This window comes from Zonotrichia albicollis, chromosome 7, assembly GCF_047830755.1.
Source record: "Zonotrichia albicollis isolate bZonAlb1 chromosome 7, bZonAlb1.hap1, whole genome shotgun sequence".
NCBI classification, from domain to species: domain Eukaryota; kingdom Metazoa; phylum Chordata; class Aves; order Passeriformes; family Passerellidae; genus Zonotrichia; species Zonotrichia albicollis.
Genome location: NC_133825.1, coordinates 7,196,810 through 7,216,546, shown reverse-complemented (window position 1 = coordinate 7,216,546; position 19,737 = coordinate 7,196,810). Strand labels below are relative to the sequence as shown.

Sequence of the window (19,737 nt, the reverse complement as noted above, 5' to 3'; positions counted from 1 at the left end):
GGACTGGAGAAGAGGTGGAGCCCCGGGATGTGGAACCCCGAGCACAGCCCCTCCTCACCCGAGACATCACAGGGGAACGAGCCTGCCTCCGCCCGCGCTCTGCTCTCTGCGCATGCGTGCTTTCGGAGCCGGTCCCCGTCTCTCCTGAGCTGACGTCACTCTCTCCCTCCCGTTCCGCCTCTGAAATCCCCTCCCTTTGGTCTGTCCCTGATTCTCTCTCCTCCTCCTCTGACGCTATATCCACTCCTCCCACTGGTGCGCGCAGCTCACCCCCCGCCGGCACCCAGGCCAACTCCGCGATTCTAGCTGACCTCTGCGCCCTGCTTCCGGGTTTGACGTCACAACCGCGCGTCTCCTACGTCTTTCTGCGATGTCCTTTCGGGGCCACGCAGTCTCCCCCAGTTCGCTGCCAGTGTCTGACGTTCCTGCGCTGGTTTCGGACCCACCCCCCCCCAGGGTTTCCGCGAGTCTTGCCCCTCACAGTGCCTTCGGCACCATGCCGGCCGGAGAAGCTGCCGTTTCCGGCGTCATTGTCACGTAAGCCACACCAGACCCCGCATCTCTCATTACCTCCTTATCCGCGCCCCCCTCCTGTGCCTGCACCGCCGCCGCCGCGCCCTCGCGCACTGCCGCCGCCACTGTTGCGCTGCGGGAAAGCGCCGCCGCCGCGCCTGTCGAAAGCGCCTGCCTTACTCCCTTCTCTCTCCCTCTGCCCCCTTTTCCGACCCTGCCGCTTCTGAGTCGGAGCCTGATGTCCCTGTGGTTTCTGGGGTTTCAGGGCATTTTAAGGGTTTCTTTGGTTTCCTAGGTGGTGGGACCTGAGGCAATGACATTATTTCCTGCTCCCTTTCCTAGAGAGCTTTTCCTCCCTGTTTAGCTGGGGCCAGAGCCAATTTCTGTTTAGAACCTTGCTCTCTTCCCCCCGCTCCTGAGGGGGCCACAACATTCTGTTGCATATCCAGCCATTTTGACTGCGCAGAAATGCCTTCTAACATAATTCTTGCTGGAAACAGCAATTTCAAAGCTGTCTCATCCTTTTTTGTGGCAAGGAGATAGAGATGCCTATTAATTTCTTGCCAAAATCCTACTTCAAACAACAGACACGTTCCTGAAAATAGGTAATTAAGCCTGACCCACAACAGGAGCTCTTTCAGCTCTTTCTTTTGGATCCGACTGTATATGTCTGTGCTATGCCTTGTAAGGCTGATAAAATTCCCAGCTGTTCCTGGGACAGTGTGCTGCCCATGTTCTTAATTTTTTTGACCTTCTTACCGAATATCTGTCGTCAGAGCAGTCCGAGGGCTCCTGATCTCTGTCCAGCAGATCACAGAAGAGTGGTCCCAGAGGCGCCTTTCTGGTTCCGATGCGGACTGTTCTGCTACGAATTTTCTTCGGAAGAAGCTGAGAGATGTAATTCTCAGTGACTGCTGTCTTTTTCACACTCTCTTGGCCGTTTTTTTTTTTTTTTTCTTCTGGCTTGTCTCCCCAGGAGTTATCAGTGTTCTCCTGGGACTTCGTCCAAACCCAGAGCTGTTCCTGTCGGCTCTTCAGTCTCGGCTCTTCAGGGCAGATATCCTGTTTCCCTTTGGTGGGAGTAGCCTACCCAGCGGATGCCAGTTGTCCCAATCTCGGCTGTTTTTGATGGCCTAGAAAGGCTCGGGTTAGCCTTGGGGGCAGCCCGCACTCCAAAGGACGAAAGGAGTCTTCAGATTTTTTCGGTCTTCAGTGTTTATTAATTTTGTATCTACAATATCTTCTCTTGGCCCGACAGAGGTCCACACAGCACGTCAGCCATGAGCACACTGCGTGCCCTTGGGGCAGTCAGTTTTCTTTATACCCAAAACTATGTATAAGATATTTACCTTTTCCCCCCAATACCTTTCACCCTTATTGACAAGTGCACTTTTAGTAAGAACCAATCTCAAAGTGCCACTACCACCACAGAAGATGGAAGACAAGAAGAAGAAGAAGAAGGACAGGACACGCCCCAATTCCTCCATCTTGTCTCCCTAACACCCCCTCTACCAAAATTCTAAACCCTGTGTTTCACACCATAACTAATCAATCTCTTCACCACTTATCCCCTGTGATTCTCCCATCCTCATACAGGTGATGTTTCCTGTGCTGGGTCAAAGTCCAACCACCAGACACTTCTGGCCATGTTCCAGGACCTCCAAGCCCCCCAGGGGTTGTCTCGGTGTCTCTGCATATCAGGACTGCTGTGCTGAGATCCCACAACTACCCAGCGTCACTGCCCTGAAGCTGGCTGAGTCCCTCCTGCCACACTTTGAGAACGTAAGGCTCTGTGCCCCCAGCCAAGGGCACTGGATGCTAGCTGGAAACTTTGTGCTCTGTGCAGTTCTGGGCCTTTGCCTCAATGGGCCTGGAGTAGTTGGTGCTGAGGTCTTTTCCTTTCCTTCCAGGACAACAGCCACGTGCAGCTGCTCTCCATTCAGCTCTTTTACAAGGTGATGGAGCTGGTAGTGGAAGAGGGGGAAGAGCTTCTCACGACATTCGTGAACCAGAGCCTGCTCCCTCTATTCTTGCGCTGGCACGATGAGAACCTGTACGTGGCCAAGGTGAGGTTTTGTGCGACGGTGCCGCATCCCTGGCAGGGGGCATGGCCGCCTCCTGCCCTGGCACCTGGCGGGGCCCAGCCTCCCCATGGCCGCGGCACAGGGACACAGGTCCTGTGCCCTGGGCTCTGGTGCCACCTGCAGTGCTCTGCTGCTCTCCAGGCCTCTTTCCAAGCCCTGCTTTTTGCGGCACGCTTCCTGAGGAGGATGGACCTTGAGGAGCTGCTGACGAAGGCGCGGCGGATTAAGTTTGCTGAGAGCCTGGTAAGGACAGCCCGGGAGCTCGAGCCCTGCCCCCGGTGCTCGGTGCGGGGGGCCGGCAGCTGTGGCCCTGCCCAGTACCGCAGCAGGGCCCGCCAGCCTGCGCCCACCCTGCTGCTCCCTGCCCTGGGCCGTGCGGGCCGGCTTGGCTGGTGCTGGGGGCAGGGAGAGCCCAGCTGAGGGGCAGAGCCTGTGCCGAGCTGTCCTGGTTTAGGACATGTCACCCCACGACACGAGCATTCCCTGCTGGCGCTCCCCGCAGCTGCTGCAGGACAAGAGCCGAGCGGCCGAGAGCCCAACGAGGACCCTGCGAGAGGCAGCCCTCAGGTTCATGGGTGAGCCAGCAGCCCCACGCCCCTCCCTGCCCCCAGCCCAGCTGCTGCCCTGGCTACAGCGGGAGCCGCGCCTGGGCCGCTGCAGCCGGCTGGGATGGCCCTGGCAGGAGGCTTTCCTTGGATTTCCTCAATCTGGCCTCTGACCTTGGCTCTGTTCCTCTCTCTTCCAGCTCTTCAAGCCCTGAAGGAAGATGAGAGTCCATCGTGCCTGAGCAAACTGCTTCAGATGATCTTTGAAGGAAGATCTGCAGGACTTTGTCTGATGGATCAGATGTACCAGCGTCCATCAGCGATTTCAAGTGCCCATTGAAGATGGGAGCACCTGCAGAACAGGATGGATCAGCTGCAGCTCCAGGCACAGCTCTGGCTGCTCAGAGCTGAGCCTGTGTGAAGCTCCAGCAGCTCCTGCAATCTCTCTCCCTGTTGGCAGCCCCCTCCCTGCAGCCCTCAGGCCCTGCCCATCCCCTTTTCTGCCTCCCAGCTCACCCCTTACCTTCTCTTTCCCTTAATAAACAGTTTGGGTTTTTCATTTGACCCGTGTCTCCGTGGAGCTGGAGCGATGCAAATCCTGAGCCTGGGGACACACAGGGCCCTGCTGCCCTTCTCCTGCCTGCTGTGTTCTGGGCACGGGCAGAGAGGAACAAGGGCAGTCAGGCTGCAAAGGTGCCTGTCCTGCTGCTCCAGCTGCACAGCACCGTGGAATTAAAGGGCGTGCTGAGCACGCTGAAGGGAACAAGGACCCTTGGTTTTACAAGAGCCAGCGTGAGTATGCTGTGAACCCAGCTGTGCGGGATTCCATGGCAAGCATCCACTGAGGGCAAAGGAGCTTGCAATGCTGGAAGGTTTCACAGAGAGCTTCCTGAAAGCACAGCAGTGCTCCATCCCTACACAGGGACAGGAAGAGGGCAGAAGCAGAGAGCGTCGTGGCCTAACAGTGAGCTCTGGGTGTGCCTAAAAGCAGCAGCAGCAGCAGCAGCAGCAGCAGCAGCAGCAGCAGCAGCAGGGAGTAGCTGAGATTCGGAGGCGCGACGGTCCCAGTGGCCGCAGCGCTGTCAGGCAGTGCCTGCACCTTCGGTGTGGTTCTGGCAACTCTGGTCTCCCCACAATGAGCAATGGCAGCCCCTGCCTCAGGCCCAGTCAGAAACCCAAGCAAGTGAGACCAGAGGGAGGAGACCCTTCCTACCTCTCTTGGGCAGGGCTGCAAAACAGCCACTGTGTCTTCCGGCCCTTCTGTTTGGGGTGTGCTGAGTCCAGAGCCGGCCAGCTTGTGTCCTGCTGTCCCAGGAGCGTTTTGGGTGGGCAGGAGAAGGGCTGTGTGCACAGCGGAGCATCCTGGAAGGGGCTCACCAGAGCCTCCTGCGGGAGCAGGCTGCAGGGCGCGGAGGTTCTGGGACATCACACCATAACCAATATGATCTAGTGAAGCCAAATTTATTATCCTTTAAAAGACTCTGTTTAAAATACGTCTCTGCTATCCACGCGTCTCTAGCTAATACATGATTGGTTAATCCTAGGTGTTCACACATCTTAATTAGAATGCTGATTGGATCATCTAATTTTTTATGCATCTTGCTGTGGTTGTCTGGCCCACCCATGTCTCTTTTTGCCAAGATTGCTGACAAACTTGCTGAGTCCTGATGACTCTTCTTCTTGTATCTTTTCCAAGGATATACGGACCCCAATTCTGAATATGTCCATAATTCATTCTTTGTGAAGGTGTTCATTGTCCATTATTACAAGCAGGCTGGATTGTGCATCGGCTGAATATGGCCATTGTCTTGCAAAAAACTCCTCCATTCTGTCTCTGAGCCAGCGTTCAAGCCAGTTAAACAAAATCCTTCCTCTCATGCTGTAAAGAATGTGGAATTAGAGTTGGAATGTGACCCTGAAATAGAAGCAGCTCAGAAACAAAAGTAGAAAAAAGTTATTCCAGAAGCTATTGTAGAAGGGACTTTTCTCTCCAATGATGTAGAAGCTTTTCCTGTAGTAACTAATGCTGCAAATAGAGGTTGAAAACCTTTCAATTGGAAGATTTTAGAAAAGTTGAGAGCAGCAATTTCACAATTTGGTCGAAAATCCCAACTTGCACAGTCACTTCTGCAGTATATTTTTCCATCTAACACATTAATTCCAGCTGATGTGCATACTCTAATAGTAGACCTAGAATGCCACCCCATTGTCCGATTTTCGGCTGTTTGGATGGCCTGGAAAGGCCCGGGGTGACCTTGGGGCAGCCCGCGTTTCAAAGGATGAGAAGAGGCTTCAGTTCTTTTCTCGGTCTCGGTGTTTATTAATTGTTTATCTAAAAGATTTTCTCTCGGCCCGACAGAGGTCTGCTCAGCAGCCAGCCATGAGCACACTCCCCTGCCCTCCGGGTGGTCACCTATCTTTATACCCAAAGTTACGTGTACAATATTTATCATTTTTCCCCAATACCTTTCACCCTTATTGCCCAGTGCACTTTCAGTAATGACCAATCCCAAAGTGCCACCATCACCACAGAAGATGGAGGAGAAGAAGAAGAAGAAGAAGGACAGGACACACCCCAATTCCTCCATCTTACTTCTCTAAACCCCCCTGTATAGAAATCCTAAACCCTGTGTTTCCCTCTCTAATTAGCTAATCCCTTCACCATTCACTCCGATGAAATCCTCCTATCCTCATACAGGTGTCGTCTCCTGTGTAGGATCAAAGTCCAGCCACCAGACACTTCTGGCAACATTCCAGGACTCCCGAGCCCCCCAAGGGTGGTCTCGGTGACTCGGCACCTCAGTCCTGAGGTGCTGAGATCCCACACCCCATCAGCAGGTGATGTGTCATAAAAGCTGGGAGGAAAAGTGTGCTCAAGAAGCAGCAAGACCTGGAGTGCAGGGTGCTCCTCTGTATGGTTTAACAGCACAACAGTTACTTGGCAAGGGGCCCTGGGCTACTGCCACTGCCCAGGCTGGGAGCATCTGATCAAGTCTTACAGATGAGCCAACAACTACCATATAATGCTATCCTTGTACTTTCAGATGGGTTACACACTAAATCTTTTACACAGATTTGTCAAAGAAAGAATGAAGACTTTGATAAATTTGTAGACAAATTGCATGAAGCTATCTATAAGCATTCTGATTTAAATTCAGACACAAAGATACAATTGTATGTGCTTTGGGATCATTACTCCATTCCAAATGGCTTTCCCTTCAGTCACAAGAGCCTTCCATCTCTTCCAAAAATTGCCTGCTGAAACTCTTCTGCTCTCTTCCAAATCAGTTCACTACTCCAGCATAACCCTTGAAGTATGGACAGATGACTCTTCAACTAATTATAGTAGAAAAGAAGGGTATTTATTGCAGCGCTGGACACATGTGAACTAGTTTCCAAAGACACGTGCAAGGAGTTGCAGACTCCTGCTCTCTACTTCTACAGAAAAAGTTTTACATTAGGTTTCTAAGGACCCATAATACATAATTCTTACCTGCCTGCTTCGCATTTTTATCAGCTGAATATCCTATACAGCTGCGCAATTGTATTCCCTTAACTGGGTTGGTGGGATTTTGAAATGAGTGAGTGGTTCTATGGGAGGAAGAAAGCCGTCTTCCTCATGGTGAACTCTTCTCCCATGGCCAGTTGGCAAGACCTTTGGACCTGCTGCTCATGGTCCAAGCCTCTCCTAACTGTTCAATTATTCTGAAGGCAAGGTGTTTCTATGGTCTCTGCTTCTTCACAATTTCTTCCTCTATCCCTATCACTCCTAGGTTTATGTTCCTAATATATTTGGTACTCTTTAACTAAGGTACGTGATTTCTGCCAGTTGTATTACTAGCTTAGCTTCTTACCTCATTTTAAAATCTTAACTAAAACATGCAGTCTCCTACTATCGCAATTGTATTCTCAGCTGGCCCCTCGACTCATCTGCAGTTTTCAATTATCCTAATTCCATTTTCAGCTAACCCCTTGACTCACCTCAGGCACACCCCCAACTGCCTCTCTCCCAGCAGCTCAGAGCTGCATTGCAGAGCGCTTGCTGTGCGCCACAGAGCACAAAGCAGGCTGGCCTGGTGGGCCTGAATATTTCTGCCAAACACTCTGCATCTCACACCTTTGCTCGGGCTCAGTGCAGAACTGCAGGATTGCAGGCGCTTCCTCCCAGAGCTGCGTGAGGCGCTGGCTCCTGCAGATGGGCCCTGCCAAGCTGTCCCTGCCTCACGCTGGCCTCGCTTCCCTGGCACAAGTGCCGGGCCTGAAGGAGCTGCCCCGTGCTCCAGCCTGCCGAGCAGCCCGGCTCCCTGCCCCGGTGCCCAGAGTGCTGCACACACTGCTGGCCTTTGCCAGGAGTTGCAGGGCAGCCGGCAGAAGAGGAGGAATCCTCAGCCAGCCCAGCGGCCCGCAGCTGCCCTTGGCCTTTCTCTGCTCCTGGGCACACTCCAGACGGCCAATGCCTCCAGGCCGGGCTGTGCCCAGCACGGCTGCGCTTCCCCTCGGCAGCAGCCAGCTGCCACCTGGGCTCTGAGAGCGGAGGATTCGCCCGCTCCCAGGAAGAGGCACCCAGGGCCCGGCTGCTGCCTCTTGCAGCTCCAAGGGCCTCCTTCCAGCCTGCCTCTGCCGGGGCTCAGGCTGCTCCGGGCTCTGCCAGGGCTCTGCTGGGGCTCCAGCCCGGGCAAGGCCAGGCCCGCTCTCACCTCACAGGCGCTGACAGCTCTGCACCACAGGAGACCTTCCCGAGCACCCTCTCTGACCTTTCTGCTTTCTCACTTGAGCAAGGCTCTCCTCCAGCCAAAGAGATTATTGCATTTAGGGATACAAATCCAAGTGGCAGGAACCCCAATGCTCTCCAGTCACAGCTGAAGGCCTGCATCTGCACAAGATGTTTGGGCTGCCTCATTCTTCCTTTGGTTTTGCCTTCAAATGCCATTGCCCTTACTGCCTCAACTAGAAATACCGCAGCTGTGCCATAACCAGCCAGTGGGTCATATTCCAAAGGCAGTGCGGTCTGGAGAGGATGAATGATATGAAGTCCCCTCCTCACTTATGAAACCATACAAAAGAAGCCATATGTGTGACTTAGCACCAATAAAAAACAATTGGTAATTCAGAAGGAAATGCTGAATTTTCTGAAGGGGTCAGAAGGAGGAGAATCTTCCAAGTGAGTTGATGTTTCAGAAACTTTATTAATTACAACTCTAATCTATAATTCTATGCTACAAATCTCTTTAGCAGCCCTACTCTACAATCCTACTCTAAATTGGTAACAGAGATAACATCTTGACATGATTGCTATGTTCTCGTCTCCTAGGGTTAGGGTTAGGGTTACGCTTAGGCTTCGGCTTAGGCTTATGCTTAGGCTTAGGTTTAGGTTTGGGTTTAGGCTTATGCTTAGGCTTAGGCTTAGGCTTAGGCTTAGGTTTGGGTTTAGGCTTAGGCTTAGGCTTAGGCTTAGGGTTGGGTTTAGGGTAAGGGTTAGAGATAGGGATAGGGTTAGGGTTTGGGTTTGGCTTAGCATTTAAGGTTAGGGTTAGGGTTTAGGTTTAGGGTTTAGGGTTAGGGCTATTCGTCTTCTTCACAGAGTTGATGAGTTGTGCCAGGATGAATGGTGGCTTGGCTGAAGTTACAAATGGATGCTGTCCACTGGAAAAAAAAATACAACAAAGAACAGTGAACCATTATATTCTAAGCTCATTGCTTCAGGGACTCAATCAGGATACATAAAGTTCCTGGAAAGACCCAGAAAGAGGAGCAATGGGACCATCTGCTCCCCAGTCATCCCCAGTGTGCAAGACCTTGCCATCACAGGCAAACCTGGCCCAGAATCCCACTCATCTTTTATTGTGATTTCTTCATCATGCTGGGATTTTTGCCCTGCCAATGCTCTAGAAATGGTGCTTTCTGTCCCTGGGTTTTCTTCCTTTCAGGAAACTCCAATGACTCACACAGGCCTTTGAAAGACAGGCACTGTGCTGATTCCCACAGGGACAGAAACCAGTGTCTGCCTTTCCATGCCCTGCCCCTCGTGTGCTGGATGGCACCTTCCTTCCCAGCAGGGCCAGCCCAGTGGCACTGGGCCCTGCAGTTCCCTCTCTGCCACACAACCAGGCAGTAACCCTGGCACAGTTCCCGTCTGCTTGAGGTGCCAGGCAGCAGATGGGGCTGGGACAAGTCCCTCCTGGCTGTCCCTGTTTGCGTGGCAGAAACCTCTAAGGGTGGGCTGGGGGGCACAAACCAGGGCCCCTCAGAGTGAGCCCCCCATAGCCCCTCCTGCCCACAGCCAAATCTCTGACCCCTAGGCTGGGACTGGCTTCCTTGGGTTCCTCCACCACCACTTCATGTCTCTGTACCCCGCATTGCTCTACTTCAATTCTTTTGCCATTAGATAAAACTGAACACTCCACCAAATCACAAAAGAGGGCAACAGAAATAGTCAGACGACAGAGCACCTCTCCTGTCAGGAAATGCAGAGGGAGCTGGAGTTATTCAGTTTTGTGAAGAACAGGCCCCAGGGAGACTTTATTGCCACTGTCCAAGACTTCAGAGTGGCTTTGAAGAAAGTGGGGGACATCTTTTTTAACAGGGCCAGTTACAATAGGATGTGGACAAATATTTTTAAACACAAAGGGCATCTAATCAGAGTAGGTCTAAGGAAGAACTTGTTTACTCGGAGCATGGTGCAACCCTGGCACAGCTTGCCCCAAGAGCTTGTAGGAGCCCCATCCCTGCAACCATTCCAGCTTTGGTGGCAAAGGGCTCCGAGCAACCTGATCTGTTTTAAGATGTCCCTGCTTATTGCAGGACACTTGCACCAGAGGACATTTACAGGGCCCTGCCAGCCCAGCCCAGTCTAGGATTCCTCACCATTTTCATTTGAAGAGCAGCAAGAGTGGTGGTGAGGAGGAAGGGGGCTCATCTGCTGCCTTGGACTTGAGTGGAAGAGGAGCCCATCCCTCAGAGCCTGTTTCCCCTGCAGCCCCTTCCCATTTTACCTGCAGGAGCTCCTTGGCAGACCAGCGCCGCTCCTCGTCTGTCTGCAGGCAGCAGCTCAGGAAGTCACGCAGCAAAGCCGAGAGGAGCTTGGGCTGCCGCAGCTGTGGAGTCCCTACTGTGGCTATCAGGTGTGTAGCCTGGAGAAAAAGGAGACACCAGGCTCCACCTCCTGCCTTCACATCTCTAAAGCTCTCCCAGATCCCTGTGTTTAACCTCTGTTCTTCAGTGGCAGTTTCTGCCCTGGCACAGACCCAGAGATAACTTTCCTTTACCAACCAAAAACCCAAACCCCAATGCAGCCACAGCTTTTCCACCATCCTGCAGATCTTGCCTTGGCAGCTGATTTCATTGTCTGACCTAGTTAGTGGGAACTATGTCAGCAAAAGGACATTTGCTTCTCTGAGGATTCATGCCAGCTTGAGAGGCTTTTTGGAAGAGGGACTTTGCTATACTAACTAATTTCAAGGGTTAGTACATGAAAGGCATCTCAGCAGTGCCTGTTGGTCCTTTAAGCGCACGTGCCCTAGAACAAAACTCATCAAGCTTTTTGTGCTGTTCTTGAAAACAATGGTAACTGGAAGAAAAGAAAGGAAATCCATCAGTTAATACCCCGGTAGGGAAACAAACATTTACAATCTCCTCTTCAACACAGACACATTAAGATGCCTGCACAAATGTATTGGGATGGAAATGCCTGCTTGGGCACACAGGAGCCACCTGCAGCTCTGTCTCTTAGCAGTCTGAAAATTTCAGCTTCCCATTTTTGCAGCAAAAGAAAAATTGTCTAGGTCAGACGAAGGAGAGGTTCCATCTCTATGGTCACCGTCCAGTCATTTGGCTACTCAAGACAATGCATAAATGGTAGGCCCATCCAGAAAGCGCCAGGAAACAAACAGGAGGTTTTGGCAGGCTCTCCGAATCACCAGGCTCTGGCTTGGTGACGTGCAGAATGTTGCTTGGGCTAGGAGAGAAACACGGTCATTGAGTGTTTCAGCAGCACTGCACAAGAAGCAGAAGAGACTCTGTGCATTACACCCTCATGCCCATGTTTCCCAGTGAGAAGAAACTGCACACAGGGTTAGGTTCCTCTCTAAAGACCACGGGTTTAGAAACTTTGTTGGGTTTGGGTTTCCTTCCTTCATTTCTGGAAAGATAACAACAGTTTTAAGATGCTTTTTTCCTGTTATTAAGGCCATCTACACAGACAAAAGAACTGGAACCACTAACCCAAAGGAAAGTGTTGCCTGAGAACACTTTGTTTGTTTGGAGTTTGTTTGCATGTGGTAAGGCTTGATTTCCCCCACTGATGCAACCAAAACTACAGCAGATGCTGATGTGTTGCAGGGACATTTGTAGGAGGGGACCTTGGTGGAAGTAGTTCCAGCAGATGGCAATGGGATTTTGTCCAATGGCATACAGGACATGGGACAGGTGAGAAAGACAGTGGGATCAGTCAGTATTTGCTCCTTACCGTGCCAGAACTTTCGCTCAAGTAAGGAGGTTCTTGTTCTATCATTTCAATTCCCACAATTCCAAAAGACCATATGTCCACTTTGGGGCCATATGGTTGACCTGTCACCACTTCAGGAGCCATCCACCAAGGAGTCCCGGTTAGTGAGCACCATCTGCTCTGCTCAGGGGTGAGCTGAGTAGCGAGGCCAAAATCAGCTGAGGAGAAAACAAAATACTGGTTTTATCTGAATTCTGTGCAATTAGGAAAGCAAGCAGAAGAATTCCCCAGTAGAAGTTTGAAAATGTGCCGTTCAATCTCCTGGCATTGGTGACTTTAAAAATCCCCCCATTTTTTACACTGCCTCCAGCAGTGGCTTTTGTTCTTTGGAAACTTTAGACTTGTAACTCCCTCCCTCTGGAAGGGACACACAGAGCAAGGCCACTCTTGACTGCTTGTGGCTCCTTCTACCTCTGTGCATGTTGCAACTGTGCCCTCAGCTCGCAGCAGGGGTCCCTGCACTGCCACCAGCACCATTTTTGGGGAGCTGGCAGTCACTCCCAGCAGCCCCACACCCACATCCCTGGAACGCTGCACCTGACCAAGAATATACTGACCCAGCTTGACAGAACCGTCAGTTTTAAGAAGGATGTTGTCACTCTTCACGTCTCGGTGGATCACATCATTTGAATGAAGAAAATCCAGTCCCTGCAGGCACTGAGGGAGAAAACAGAAAGGGGAGGGCAAAAATGAGTGATGTGATTTCATCACACAAGAAAGGAAACAGCTCCAAAAGATTCCCTCTCCAGGGGAATGGGGAGTAATGGCAGAACAGTAATGGCCACTGAGAGGAAGAGCTTGCTGCTCCAACACCTGCAGAGCAGGACCTTTCTGAGGAAAGGCACGTCAGCTTTTGAAAGAGCAACAGCACCTGCTGTTGTAGGCTGTCCCCTGCCAACCAGCCGGGATGACTCCTGCTGCAGTGCATGTGCTCAGAAGCAAAGAGCATTCTGGCTGCACTCCTATCCTTTTTAGCTGAGGACTGAGAGAAACGAGTATCTCTCTTTTTTCCTTGATGTTTATTTCAAATCCTGCCACCAGCACCTTTGCTTTTACAGGCAGGGAATGCAGTGAAGACAGACTCCAGGCAAACATTTAGAGAGGCAAGGTGGAGAACAGCAAATACAAATACAAGAGACAGAGCGAGAATACAACAGCAGGAGATAAGAGTACTGGCACTGAGCACAGGGAGTGCAGGGGCACTGTCAGGCCTTTCACTTGAGATGCTTTTACTTGCCCATAGAATAGCAGCAACACAGAAACAAAGCTTGGCACAGGAAACCTCTCCTGTTCTGAGCCCCTGTTTCCAAACAATCCTGCCCAAGCCCTTGGAAACACAGCTGGGATTGCTGACCTCCCGACTGATGGCTGCTGTCTCATCTTCAGACAGGCAGGTCTGGCTGATGATATCGGTCAGGACACCTCCATCCATGTACTCTATAACCAGCAAGAGTTCCTCGCCCAGAAGGTAGCTGAAAGAAGGAAACAAGGGGGTAGAGATGAACATGCATGGCTACGTTGATTTTTTGCTTCCAGGTTTCTTATTTCCAGATGCCTTTGTGACAAGGACAGAATCAAAAGAATAGATATTCCCTCTTGGCTGTGCATGGTTTGCAATCCATGCAGTCTCAAAGAGAAAGGCACAGCTGTGAAAAAGGAGATGTCTTAGATGGGTAGCAAATGAAAAGTGCAGTTTAGAAACAGCCCAGATAAAAAACATTTCAGGCATAGTATTTCTGGAAATAAGCACCTAGTCTTCCTGGCATGCATAGCAATGGCAAAGAGGGGCAACAATCCAAGGGAAATCCACTTTAGGATGGTTCATCTGCACTTAAGAAATTTTAAAAAATTAATCTCAAATAAATGTGGAGGCAGTGAACTTTGAGGCTATTGAGTTAGGAAGATACAGCTGATCCAGGTTTTGAATAATTTTGGAGTAATCATCAAACTAGGTGTGCCAGGGAAGACTCATGAAGACAAGATGCACTCTCTTCTAATCCAGTGGAGATGAGTAGAGGAATATGAAGAAATAAAAATTAACAGCTCTACCTTCTGCCACTTATCAAAGTAGGTTTTTAACCTCTCATGTTTGCAATATGTAAACACACATCCATGGGATAAGACCGTGACCTCTCACCTGTCTAAATAATTCACAACATTGGGACTCCTATACTTCTTCATGATCACTATTTCATTAAAGGTTAGCTCCTTCCTCCTCAATCCTCGAAGATTTATTTTTTTTATTGCCACCTAAAATGACATTGAAAATCAGTAACTTGAGAGGTTGGTGGCACGAGACCACAAGACACATGGAGCGAGTGATTTTACAATGACATAGCTGAGCTGTGCCAAACTGCCTTGTGATTAGGCACTGCAGTAATCAGGAACTGGCATTCCAACAGCCCATTTCTCTGCTCCCTTGGGTACCAGTTACAGGACACGTGGGGCCACTGACATTTTGCCTTGACCATTTGGTAACAGCGGTGTCTCAGCTATCACCCACAAACCTCTGGCCACACTCTCTGCTGCTGTGTTTGGGACTCAGAAGAAGGAATCCAAGCCTTAATACTCTGTGGATACATCTTGGGCTATGGGCAGGGCTCAGGGCTTTCAGGAACGCCTTGCAGGTCTCTCCCTATGTGCAGTTCCAAAGTGCAGCACTGCAGGTGGCTAAGGAACTACCAGTAACTTTCAGATGCATTTGCTGACAGCCAGAAATGAAAATTCAGGACTCTGAAGCTGTAGCCCCAAAGAGCAGTGAGGTGCTCAAAGGCACCACCTTTGTTTTAGCAATGGAGAGCGAGCGAGCGCGTCCTTCTCTGAAAGGAACCGCTGCCCTCCGTGCCTTCCTTCCGGCAGCTGAGGAGGACAAAGTCCCAAATGTGTTTTGTGGGATGGCACCAGTCTGTGCTTCTTGTGCCTTTTCAGCACAGCTCTGCCCAAAGCTCCAGCCACAGCTCACACCAGAGGGGAAAGCCCTCGAGTGCAGCAGAGCCTGCAGGGGCTGTTGACATTTACCTCTCCTCCTGTGGCAGTGTCGAGTGCTCTGTAAACGTCTCCAAACGTCCTAGAAAAAAAACAGAAGCAGAGAAAGAAGAAGCTGTTTAGATCTTGCAGTGAAAGCCAGCCCACACAGGAGATCTCTGCTGGAAGTGTCAAAACCTGCGGGATGCAGGAGGGCTCTGCCAGAAGGCAGATGATGCATTTTTCTCTCAAGTGCATGGGCACTGGGCCTGTTCCTGAAGCACTGGGGTTCAACTTCTAAAGGGAGTTTAGTCTTTCCTCTTGGGTTTCACTGTCTAAACGGTGTGGTTCCTATCCTGACCACAGAGTGTTTTCTTTTTCAAACCAGGGGAAAGAATTGTTCCTGGGAACTGTTATCTCACAGCTTTGATAGGGCGTAGGTTGCTCTTTCAGGCAAGCAAGTTTCTTTTCTTTTCATTAGTGTGCCAGTATGATTTTGAGACATACAAAAAATGCTAAAGAAATGAACACAGAGCTGTCCCACGCTTGAGAGACAAGGAGATCTTCCAGGTCCTGTTCCTTGATGTAGGCAAGACCTCGGTAGCAAGGCATCTCTGACAATGCCTTCTGAGCCCACTCACAAATTCTGAGCAGCATTGAGAGATGGGACAATCTATCCCCAGTGTGTGAACATCTTTGCAGCTGGCCTGACTTCACGCTGGATAGACATTCCACCCCAAAAACACCTGGCTCATGGTTGTGCAGGAGTAACTGCTGTTGGACTCACCCGCTGCCAAGATATTTCAGGAACGTGTATTTCACCAGGGGATTTTCAGTGGGGTTCACCACTCTCCCTGAGGGAAACAAAATGCAAGATGCTGACTTTAAAGCAGAGATCCCAGCTTCCAGGAGATACAAAAGGCAGCCCCAGCGCCTGGAGCTCTGAGCCCTTTGTGGTCGGCTGGGTAACAACGACCACAACCAGGCAGACAGCTCTGCAGCACAAGTGGCCAGCACAGAGACTGATTTGTAGAGTCTTTTGAAGAGTTCTCTTCACAGGAAACAAAGCACAGGGACGTGCAATCCCAGGAGAGGAGGACATCTTCCCCACCACAGCCACGGGACACCTTGGCCAGCAGCATGATGTCCAGCGTGGCGCTGGTGCCGTCGGGCTGCGTGAGGAGCGTGGTGGCGTCAGTGGGGCCGAGGCCGTGCCGGGGCTCTGGGAGCCCTCAGCCAGCCCGGGATGCTCTGCATGCCACGCTCACCCCACGCCCGCTCTCCCCGCAGGGCTCACGGCGGCTCCCACCCTGCCGGGCCCCGGCTCTTCCCCGCCCGGCACGGCCCGGCTGTTGCCGCTGGCCCCGCTCACCCATCAGCTCGCCCCAGTGCCGGATGCGATCCCTCGGCACGCGTTTGATGGCCACCTGCGAGCGAGGAAGAGCAGCGGGCTGAGCTCGCCACCCGGCACGCCGCGCCCCGACCTTCTCCTCCTCCTCCCTCCTCCTCCGCCCCCTCCTCCTGCGCCCGCCGCCGGCCCCGCAGCTCACCGGGGCGCCGTCCGAGAGCCGCGTGGCCGCAAAGACGCTGCCGAAGCCGCCGCGCCCCAGCAGCGAACCCAGCCGGTACCGCTCCTGCAGGGCCTCCTGCGCCTTCCCTGCGGGCGGGACGCGGCTGTCAGCGCTCGGCCCGGGGCCAGCAACGGCCCCCGAGCGCCCCTCATCCGCCCCGGGCCGGCCATGCCCAGGCGTTCGCTTCCAGGAACGCGGCACGGGAGGCTCGGGGCCGGCGGCCGCGCTGCCGAGCGGCGGAGCTCGGGCCGGGGAAGCCGCAGCGGAGGCGGCGGGAGCGGCCGCGCCGCGTATGTCCTCCGCGGGCCCCGGGAGGAGCCGGGGCCAGGGCCGGGGCCGGGGCCGGGGCCGGAGCCGGAGCCGGGGCCGGGGCCGGGGTCGGGAGTGGACCCTGCCTCGGGTCCAGGGCCGCCCTCGGGCCAGGCGGAGCCGAAGGGCGACGATGCCGCCCCCGCACCAGGCACTGATGCCCGCCCAGCAGCGCCACCGCCAGTACGGCCAGAGCCGGGCGAACGCGAGACCGCGGCGGGACGGCCGGGGCCGGGCATGGGGCAGCCCCGCCCGGGGGCGGGGGCGGGCCGGGGGCATGGCCCGGTCCGGCAGGGGAGAGGGAGGCGGGGAGAGGAGAGGGACGCCGGGTAAGGGACCCCGAGGGAAGGGTGCCCGACAGCGGGAAAGGGAGAGAAAGAGAAATAAAGGGACAAAGAGAAAGAAAAATAGGAGAAAGCGTGTTTTAAACTATCTGTTTTGCTGCTCTCGCCGCTGCTGCTGCCGCCGCTGCCGCCGCTGCAACTGAGGCACCGGGGCCGTTCGTCCCCGTGTCCGTTCCCCGCTCGCCCCACGAGCCCCACGTTCGAGCCCCGCGCGCCCCGGGGACAGCCCCTTCGTCTGCCCAAACACGGGAACTTTGCAGCGCTGAGCGCAGATGCAGAGCGCTGACTCCTGCGCACTGGCACAGCGATCCCCTCGCCTGCTGCTGTGCACTGTCCTTGCTGAGGGTCAAACACTGTCGGGCCACCTTCCCTTGGGGTAGGATTCCTACCTGAGCCCAGCACTGCACTTACATCTCCAGTGTTGCTTTCCAGTAAAAACAGGGGAAGGAAAACTGTGTGTGGCTCATGGTATTTTAGAGTGTCTAAAAATCTCTAAGTCACCGATCTTCAGGTGAGGTGCATCTGGAATTACTGGGTTGCAACATGGAAAAGGGAAGCACAGAAATAAATAAAGGGAAACATCTTGGGTCGTTTCTTTCATTTTCATTTCACTTCTGGAAAGCTGTTTCAGTTTTCTAGGAGTCTTCTCCTGTCTGCTCTTCCCAAGAACCTCTCATGGAGAACAAGGTCAAGCTTCTGTAACAAGAATTTCCATCAGGAAATTATGCCACTGGTGCAATTTTCATTGTGACTGTTTGTGCTGGTTTCGGGCAAATTTTGGGAGGAAATCTCCAAAAGGGGTCCATCTAGAAAGCAAGTTCAAGCGGCCCCTCCTCCTACTACTTCCGTAAAAGACTCAAGAAAAGTGAAAAAAACCCCAGTTTATTTAACAAGTAAATTATTCTCAAGCATGAAAAATGAATAATATTAAATAAAACCTTGGACAGTGCTGAAGAGATGGCAAATTCAGAAAGTCCTTTTTGTGGGTTGTGGTTGGCTCACTCGGTATCCTCTAAGTCCCTCTGGCGCTGGAATGCAGCGTCCCAGAACTCGGGGGGGGGGGCACAGGTGTGAGCTGCTGCTGGTGTTTTTCTGGGTTATCAATCCAGAGCATGTTTAAACAGTTCCAAGAAAAAGGAAAGTCACAGTCCAAAGAAACTTCTCTGCCTAAGCTAGCTAAAACCAAATTGCTAGACCTTGGCTGTGAAGACACCCAGAAATTTCCAAATCTGGGCACTGGCAGTCCCAGCAAACACCAGAGCTGGATGGTGCTGGAGTCAGAACCTGGAAATTTCTAAAATTTTAGATTTCTGTTCCAGCAAATCACTGGACTTGGGCTGTGCGGGCACCAGGAAATTTCCAAATCTGGGTACTGGGGCAGCAAACACAAGATGTGGGAGGTGCCAGACCCAGTAGCAGGAAGCTGCCAGTGGTTTTAGATTTCTGTACCAGGAAATTGCTGCACTTGGGCTGTGCCAGAATAGGGAAATTTTTGTATCAAGGCACTGGCAGTGCCAGCAAACCCCACATTTCAGGGAGGATTGGATCTGGACCCTTCCCTTCCCTTCCCTTCCCTTCCCTTCCCTTCCCTTCCCTTCCCTTCCCTTCCCTTCCCTTCCCTTCCCTTCCCTTCCCTTCCCTTCCCTTCCCTTCCCTTCCCTTCCCTTCCCTTCCCTTCCCTTCCCTTCCCTTCCCTTCCCTTCCCTTCCCTTCCCTTCCCTTCCCTTCCCTTCCCTTCCCTTCCCTTCCCCTCCCTTCCCTTCCCTTCCCTTCCCTCCCTCAACAAGGTGCCAGAGGGGCTGTAGAGCAGCCAGGCAGAAAGGGACCTGCAGAGACTGATGGACAGCAGGCTGGACATGAGCCAGCAGTGTGCCCAGGTGGCCAAGAAGGCCAATGGCTCCTGGCCTGGATCAGGAATGGTGTGGCCAGCAGGAGCAGGGCAGGGATTGTTCCCCTGTGCTCAGCAGTGGTTGGGCAGCACCTCAAGTGCTGTGTCCAGTTCTGGGCCCCCAATTTGGGAAGGACATGGAGGGGCTGGAGCGTGTCCAGAGAAGGGCAACAAGGCTGGGGAGGGGTCTGGAGCACAAGAGCTTTGAGGAGTGGCTGAGGGAGCTGGGGTTGTTTATCCTGGAGGAGATAAGGCCCAGGGGAGACAAGGCTGTGTCAGGGCACAGGTTGGACTTGATGATCTCCATGGCCTGTTCCACCCTTGCTGATTCTGGGACTCTCTGAAATCACCCTTGGAGCAGTTGCAGGAGGAGCCCTGGGCCTCCTCTTCAGGAGCTCCAGCAGCCCAGGTCCCTCAGCTTCTCCTGCCAGCCCCAAAGCCCATCCTGTCAGTCCTGCAGAGCCTCTGCAGCTCCTCCTCACTGCCCAGAACAGGGAGCCCCAGAGCCAGACACAGCAGCTCAGATGTGCCCCCCTGGCCTGGGGTGCCTCTGGCAAGGGAGCAGCCCCAGGCACTGCATGAGACTGCAGACAATTCCTGCAGCACTTGTAGGATGGTCCTGCTCCCAAAGGGACATTCCCATGGGGCCAAGTCAGGAACTGCAATGGGGAGTGGGGCCAGAGAGGAAAGGGCAAACAGGGATGGGCTGTTTGCAGGGCAGGGAAGAGGGGTGAGCAATGGGAAGGAATTTGTTTCAGGAAGAGGAAAGAAAGCAAAGGTGAAGCCAAGGAAATGCTCAGGGCAGTTTGGGGGTGGCTGCCAGGCAGCCCTGGCTCTGAGCAACAGCATCTGCAGTGGGACAGGAAACTCCCAGCTGATGGGAGCAAACTTTCTGGCTGACTGCAGAGGCCAGGACAAAGCTGAGTGGTTTCCCTGGTGTCCCCCAGCCCTTGCTGGCCCCAGGGCTGATGGCATTTGTGCTCCCTCAGGTTCATGTCCCCACACCAACAGCATGG

General features: G+C 53.0%; 1 protein-coding gene across 2 annotated transcripts; it reads left to right on the top strand.

Moving 5' to 3' along the window:
- Positions 1–351: 351 nt before the first annotated feature.
- Positions 352–3,706, top strand: LOC141729597 (uncharacterized). Of its 2 annotated transcripts, none has more exons than XM_074544298.1 (6): positions 352–537; positions 2,110–2,295; positions 2,424–2,579; positions 2,739–2,840; positions 3,052–3,172; positions 3,343–3,706. In XM_074544298.1, the coding sequence occupies exons 2-6, from the start codon at positions 2,113–2,115 to the stop codon at positions 3,480–3,482; spliced, it is 702 nt and encodes a 233-aa protein (XP_074400399.1). In that variant the 5' UTR covers positions 352–537; positions 2,110–2,112; the 3' UTR covers positions 3,483–3,706. The 2 variants fall into 2 exon arrangements, with proteins under 2 accessions (XP_074400399.1, XP_074400400.1); XM_074544299.1 differs by having other exon boundaries at positions 354–537; positions 3,100–3,172.
- Positions 3,707–19,737: the final 16,031 nt, after the last annotated feature.

Excerpts from the sequence above, each read along its gene's own strand:
- LOC141729597 (XM_074544298.1), top strand. The coding sequence starts at position 2,113 with ATGTTTCCTGTGCTGGGTCAAAGTCCAACCACCAGACACTTCTGGCCA. Across the intron at positions 2,296-2,423 it reads TCCTGCCACACTTTGAGAAC|GACAACAGCCACGTGCAGCT; the intron begins GTAAGGCTCTGT and ends CTTTCCTTCCAG. Across the intron at positions 3,173-3,342 it reads GGCAGCCCTCAGGTTCATGG|CTCTTCAAGCCCTGAAGGAA; the intron begins GTGAGCCAGCAG and ends TCTCTCTTCCAG.